Here is a 7304-nt window from a genome sequence, read left to right as displayed (position 1 = left end):
GCTCCGAGCAACAGGAAGTCAGATATTTTGGTTTGAATGTGGATTTTTTGGATATGTCAGACTATGTTTTTAGTTACTCCTCCTAAGTGGTTTATTTTATTCACAGCAAACTTTTTCAACATGATAAAAATACATTAAAGAGATATATATATATATATATATATATATATATATATATATATATATATATATATATATATATATATATATATATAGCTGCGAGCAGCGATGAAGGGCCAAAGAATGAACAAAGAGTTTCGATATTTTTCCTATTTAAAACTTGACTCTTCTGTAGTTACATCGTGTACTAAGATCCGACGAAAAATGAAAAGTTGCGATTTTCTAGGCTGATATGTCTAGGAACTATACTCTCATTCCTGCGTAATAATCAAGAAACTTTGCTGCCGTACCATGAGTTCAGCAGGCGTAATGATATGACGCAGCACCTGATAATAGTCCCCAGCTCAGTAGCCTATTATCAGGCAGCATGCGCTGCATCATATCATTACGCCTGCTTCACCCATTGTACGGCAGCAAAGTTTCTTGATTATTACGCAGGAATGAGAGTATAGTTCCTAGACATATCAGCCTAGAAAATCACAACTTTACATTTTCCGTTGGTCTTAGTACACAATGTAACTACAGAAGAGTCAAGTTTTAAATAGGAAAAATATCGCAACTCTTTGTTCATTTTTTTGAGAGAGATGCTAATGGTCTAGTCCGGTTCAATTCATTATGCTAAGCTATGCTAAAAGTGGGACCCCCAGGCCCGGAGATCGGCTGAATGGATTCGAAAACGGTAAAACTCAACTGTTTAACTCTGGGGGAGATGTAAAATGAGCCTATTTCCAAAAAAAGTGGAGTATCCCTTTAAGAAAGTCACTTGTTTGCTGAACGTAGAAAAGGGTTCAGTTTGCAAGGAAACATAAAGATTGGACTCTGGAGCAATGCAAAAAGGTCATATGGTCTGATGAGTCCAGATTTACTCTGTTCCAGAGTGATGGGCACATCAGGGTAAGAAGGGAGCACATGAAGCGATGCATAATCCCTACTGTACAAGCTTGTGGATGCATTGTTATGATCTGGGGTTGCTTCACTTGGTCAGTCCTAGGTTCAGCAACAAAATGAGTTCTGTAGGTCAGCTGACTACCTGAATTTGCTGAATGACTAGGCTTTCCCATCAATGACCACCACAGAGTCCCAATCTTAACCCCATTGAGAATCTTTGGGATGTGCTGGAGAAGGCTTTACGCTGTCATTCGCCTCTCCCATCCTCAACACAAGATCTTGTGAAAAATTATTACAACTCTGGAGTCTGGACTGAAATAAAAGTTGAAATATTGCAAAAGTTTTGCAATGCAAAATATTAGGGATGTCCCGATCCGATCACATGATCGGAAATCGGGCCCGATCACGTGTTTTCAGACTCGATCGGAATCGGACGTTACCTCCCGATCAGGACTCGGATATATATATATTCTCATTATTTTTTAACACATCAATATTTATGCGGTGGCACAGAGTTACGCCGGTTTCACATTGCACGCGTTAGTAAGCAGCGCAGGAGCAGTGCGTATGGTGAGCAGGAGCAGGACACGTGCGTTTTGCTTTCACACTGGCAGCGTTTGTCACGCGCGGCTGAACCGCGGGTTGTGTAGGCTACAGACAGAGTACTCCATAATGGATAAGTTGGCATTGCTTTTTTTCGTTTTCAAATACATTTAAGAGAAAAGACTTGTCAAGAAGCTTATTTTATTAATAATTTCATTTATATAACTTTTGTTTCATCTTTGATTTTATTGTTATGGCAACAAGTTTGTTTTTGGACATTTGTTTTCTTTTTAAATTGCTGTTGGTCATTTGATTGACTGTTTAAAACACAATAGATATCATCAATGCACTTTTTGGATAAAACTGCGGTGTATTTTGGCCATGATCAATGTATTGTCACTTTAATTCAGCAAAAGCGGCGCAGCAAAAATAGACTCGGGGCCGAAACGATCGCGGCACTGCTGCTTCTGCTCTGCTACTACACACTGCCGCGCCGCCTCTGCGTGCGGTGTGAATGCTCTAAAGCCTGGTTTAATCTGGTAACATGGGCGGCGAAAAAAAATACGCACTGCACGCTCTGCTAACAGTGCAGTGTGAAACCGGCGTAAGAGTTAGGAGTGCAGTTCCTAAAAGCACATTACTGGCTTTGCAAACACTGTAGCACTTTTATTTTTTATTTGTTTACATGCCTGCCGGGTATTTTAAGTTGAGGTGCTATTTGTTTATATATTAGACTTTTTTATATTTACTGTTGCACTAAAGTCCAAAAGTGAATAATTTATGTATTACTTGATTGTTCAAGCTACCTCACAGAAGTGCTCTGTTTGTTAACAGAGTTGTTGAATGTTAAAATAAGGTGAATTAAATAAAAAATAAGGAACATCCTGGATCTGTTTTTTCGCTCTTCTTTATTCTTTTTTTTATGTATTAAGTATCGGATCGGGACTCGGTATCGGCAGATACTCAAAATCAAATGACTCGGACTCGGACTCGAGGGCAAAAAAACCTGATCGGGACATCCCTACAAAATATATCATGTCCTTACAATATCAATTTTGTATCAGCACTCTTTGTATTGTTGGTCAAAAGTTACAGCATAAGCAGTTGGTAAGTAATTCATTCTTTTTAAGGCCTTTAAACGACTTTGACTGAAATCATCAAACAAATCAACAAATTATATTTTCAGTTTGTTTGTTTTTTTATCAAAATGTTGGTGCTCATATAAATTCTGCTTGCAGCTTTATTTTACCATGAAGTTGGTTTACTGACACCATTTTTTTGTTGCCTCACTTTTGATTTCAAAGTGCGTTCAACCTATTATAAGGTAAAGTATTTATTATGTGAACATAATGTGATAAAAGCTATTTTAAACACTGACTCTTTCATTTTGAGTTTAGAGTGTGTGAAGAATTTTGCAGATATTCTTCCTAACTACAGCACTTTTTTCATGCAGAAATTGCAAGGGAATTGGCCCCAAAGTCCGACAGCAAGCTGAAGGGAATCTCTACCACCCGGCTCAACCCACAGCACCACCTCTGGTATGCAGTGCAAACAGGCAGGCATTTTTTGCTCTCCAACTCCTTCTCTTTTTATCTCTGCCTCAGGCATTTAATTTTTTGTGTCTGCCTATCTTACCCAAAGCCCAGCATTTATGCACAATCAATGGCAATCAAGAAGACCCTCTCAATTGCACACGGTTGAATTATTATTTTTTTATTGTTAATTGCCACAAGGTATGCATATTATCTCATTAATCATTTGTTAACAGATTTTAAATCCTGATCTGTCTGTCCTTTAGGCATCTAGTCTGTGAGGACGCCCTGCCATGTGATAAAGAAGACAGCCATCCTCCTTTCCGGTACCTCTTGGCATTTCTTCAGCAAGGTGATTGTTTATGTTCTCCAAGATGGAGAAATGCAAGCTTTTACCTGCTTCACCCAAAAATGTTTGTGTTGCTAGAGCCAGCAACAAGAAAAGTATGACGAATGAGATAAGGAATTATGGTGACTACGGCATGTGATGACTTGCCCGTAACAGGAAAGAGCTACAAATGGTCAGGGTAGCTGAACATGTTGTTGTCAAGTCAAGTCACCTTCATTTATATAGCACTTTTAACAATAAAGATTGTTTCAAAGCAGCTTTACAGTGATAATAGGAAATTAAAGTAACTGAGATTGTTTTGGCTTTACAGCAGCTCTAGAATAAAGTTATTGTCTAGCTAAAGTTAGTTTTTGATTGATTCACTTCAGTTGCAAAGATCATTATTTATTAACTTAGGAGCCGCTTACACGACACCATTTTAAATGAAAACAGAAAACTTTTAATGCGTTCTGGCCGTTCATTTGCACGACAACATTGAGTTGTAGACTCAAAGAATGATTTATATCTAATACATTAATACAGAATTAGAGATTATTAGACTAAATAAAGCTTGAGATGGGTGTGATGTTCACCTTCAGGGAAAGTATAGTCTGTTTGTTGCACGTGCCCCTTCAGTTCCATTTAAAATGTGATTCACACATGACAGTTACAGTTCTTTAATGATTCATAGTACACACTTTCATCAGATCACTGTGGGAAATAGTGCTGCCCAGGTTAACACTAGGACACAAAGGTATTTGTATCAGCACTTGCTTTTGTTAGGGTCCTGCTGTTATCCTTGGAACTAAACTCTGAGGTCTTGATGGAAAAACGGAGAGTCACAGAAAACAGATTTATCTCATTCTTCTTGAGAGAGTGATCCAACTGTGAGCGGCTGGTTCAGCTTTCAAGAGCCCCAGCCCCCTGCTGGCAGCCTGACTCTCCTCCAGAACCCCCCTATCAGAAGGGCTCGCAGCAGGCTTGACTTGTGGTGTGATAAGCATTCAGCTGTTGTGACCAAACCCACCCAACAATCTGACAGTGATTTTAAAAAGACAGGAACATAAAGTAACATCACTCATGCCCTCTTTTTCTCCAACGCACAGATTGTTTCACATAGTCATTTGTGATTTAAGTTGTGTGCACATGCCAAAATGCTCATTAACACTAACATACACATAACATTTGAATGAATAAACAAAGTACAGCTGATATCATAAACAGACTTTTTGTTTCCTTCCCTGCAAGATATTCTTATTTTATCTCTGTAGGTGGTCAGTGAACGGAATTGTGCTGTCTTTTGTGCCTGTACTTTTGTTTGTAAAATGCATCTGATGTGCATGTATTTATCTTAAAAATGATTTCTCACTGTTTCTTGAAGATTGCCATTACAGTATATCTATATTTAAAGTTGCAATATGGAAGATTTTTTTGTTCACAAATTCATGGAACTGAGCAAGTACAATTTATTATTATTTTTTTATTTATTTTTTGATTGATTCACTTCCGTTGCAAAGATGATTATTTATTAACTTAGGGGCCACTTACATGACACCGTTTTAACTGAAAACAGAAAACTTTTAATGCGTTCTGGCCGTTCATTTGCACGACAATGTTGTTTGAGTTGTAGACTCAAAGAATGATTTATATCTAATACATTAATATAGAATTAGAGATTATTAGACTTAATAAAGCTTGAGATGGGTGTGATGTTCACCTTCAGGGAATTTATGGTCTGTTTGTTGCTCATGCAGTTCCATTTCAAATGTGATTCACATATGACAGTTACAGTTCTTTAAAAATCAAAAATTCATGGAACTGAGCAAGTACAAAAAAAATCCTTAGTACCAATTTGTGTACTTGTGCACAATTCTATGTCATTTAGTAGTATAGTGTGAGGAGTGTGTTCACACAAAAAAATGTCATATTGGACAATGCATGCACTCAAATGTTACAGCTTTAATTACATAGCGGATGGGCAGGGGCTGTTAGAATCCAATGTTGAATGACAAAATAACCTTATAAAATTCATACACTATATGGTTGAGTACATGGTGCAGAGGAAGGGTGAGTGTATAGTGTTTAGTGCGTCATTTGGGACTCTTGCATTACCCTGATTCACAATGGTGAGCTTTGTTATAATAATGATTTATTATTTGAGCGATCAGGAAATGTCAGTTTCACGTCATTCGTCATTGCTTGGTAATGTTACATCCGTGAAAAAAGAGAAGAAGGTCCAGCTATTACAGTGCCACGTGTTAAGGCCCTGATGATGTACTATACAAACGAAATCTCAAACATAATTTCAAACAAAATTAGGCCAAAACAAAGTCCGTTTGGAGTTCAGGTCAGTCGAGGTCAGATGTACGCACGTAAAAACCTGAAAACACCTGAGACCTGCTTTATAGTAGAAACTGAAGTTGTAATTCTGACTGAAAGAGACTGACTGACTTTTTTTCATGTTTAAGCGTGTACAGCTGCTTGCTTTAAAGCTTGTTATATAAAGTGCTGTATAAATAAATGTGAAATGACTTAACTAGAGTGCCAAATTGCAGAGCTCATGCAAAGATTTCTTTATTAAGGCCGTGTGTCCACCAAAGCGTTTTTAGCCAGCTGAAAATGCTAGGCGCTCTGCTGAAAACGCATTGCTGTGGGCGCTTGAGAGCATTTTGGCAGCGTTGTGTTTTTTTCAGTTGAGACACTTTGCTTATTATGATACGGAATATCCGCAAAAGTGTTACTAGTATCTCATTTCACACATATTTTGTTCCGTTATTATGCTTTGTTGATGTCATCTGTGGACGTTGTACAAGCAGAATGTGGCGGTTGGTTGGTCGTTGTGGTATTAGTCCTGCCCCTCCTCCACTGTGATTGAACGGTTGGGTAAAGATCTGTGGACACTGGATAGTTCATTCATGGCACAATGTTTCTCCTGGTTTCCACGTCAGCGCTGTTTGATCTGTTAATAACGGAGAAATGTGAATGTTTCTCACTAGATCTCGCAGCGATGTTATTAATTTTGTGGCGAATTCAAATGCTTTCTTTACTGGATCTCTTAGCGCTGTGTAGTAACAGTGTTGCATGATCACGATCGGCTCGCGCTGCACTGGTCCAAACTGATAAACGGTCCTTCAACCACACAATAACGAGTAGTTTCGTTCCGCTTGCATTACGTTTGCCATTTGATGTTGGGCAATGTTGTGGTTGCGCCGGCGTCTCTAACATTATGAGCGCGCTTGCCACACGCAACGTGCCTACATTTGAAATAACTAAATTTTGGTCGGCAGGAAAAATGCGTACCGAAAACCGAACCTAAAGCCTCGTACCGAACGGTTCAATACGAATACATGTATCGTTACACCCCTAATCTCCATATAATGGAGCCAGTTGTCCTTTTTTTTTTTTTTAGACGAGTTCTGTACATAGACAGTATATAAACTGGACACAGCGACCCCATAGGTTTCAACAGAGAGAAGTGAAGCAAATTAGAAGCCCTCACTTCCTGATGGCTGAGCGAACTGCGCAGACTCAAACTGAGCTTGACGACGTGGATGTGACGTGAGCAGTCTGCCTGACAGTTGTAAGTTTTCTAGTAGCTGTGCCAAGAGAAATCTGAATCATTCCCTTCCGAATCTAACAGAGATGGAGAGTGTGAGTAGGAGCTGTCCATGAGCTAGGAGCAGGAGCAACGTCATGACTCTCTATGGGCTTCTCCCTTGACTTCATCGGACTTTATGCCTCCACGTCCCCCCGATTGACTGCGAGCTTCTCTTCCTGTCTCTACGGTAATTTCCAGAGAGTCGCGTGGTTATGACGCAATCGTTAGCCTACTTTTACAAAAACTGCTTCTACGGGGCCATAACGTAAGATACAAGGTAATGGAGCCTTTTATA

The 7304-nt window shown here is 39.0% G+C and overlaps 1 protein-coding gene across 2 annotated transcripts in view; it reads left to right on the top strand.

The window, feature by feature from the left end:
• stk11ip (serine/threonine kinase 11 interacting protein) overlaps positions 1–7304 on the top strand; it is an 88298-nt gene that overhangs the window by 78208 nt on the left and 2786 nt on the right. For both annotated transcript variants that reach the window (XM_079883292.1, XM_079883293.1), the window contains 2 exons: positions 3005–3089; positions 3350–3435. In XM_079883292.1, coding sequence (XP_079739418.1) covers positions 3005–3089; positions 3350–3435 — 171 coding nt within the window. The remainder of the gene's footprint in view (positions 1–3004; positions 3090–3349; positions 3436–7304) is intronic.

Source organism: Squalius cephalus (assembly GCF_949319135.1).
Source record: "Squalius cephalus genome assembly, chromosome: 10".
NCBI classification, from domain to species: Eukaryota; Metazoa; Chordata; class Actinopteri; order Cypriniformes; family Leuciscidae; genus Squalius; species Squalius cephalus.
Note: the sequence above shows the minus strand (reverse complement) of the source record. Positions and strands in the feature narration are given on the sequence as shown.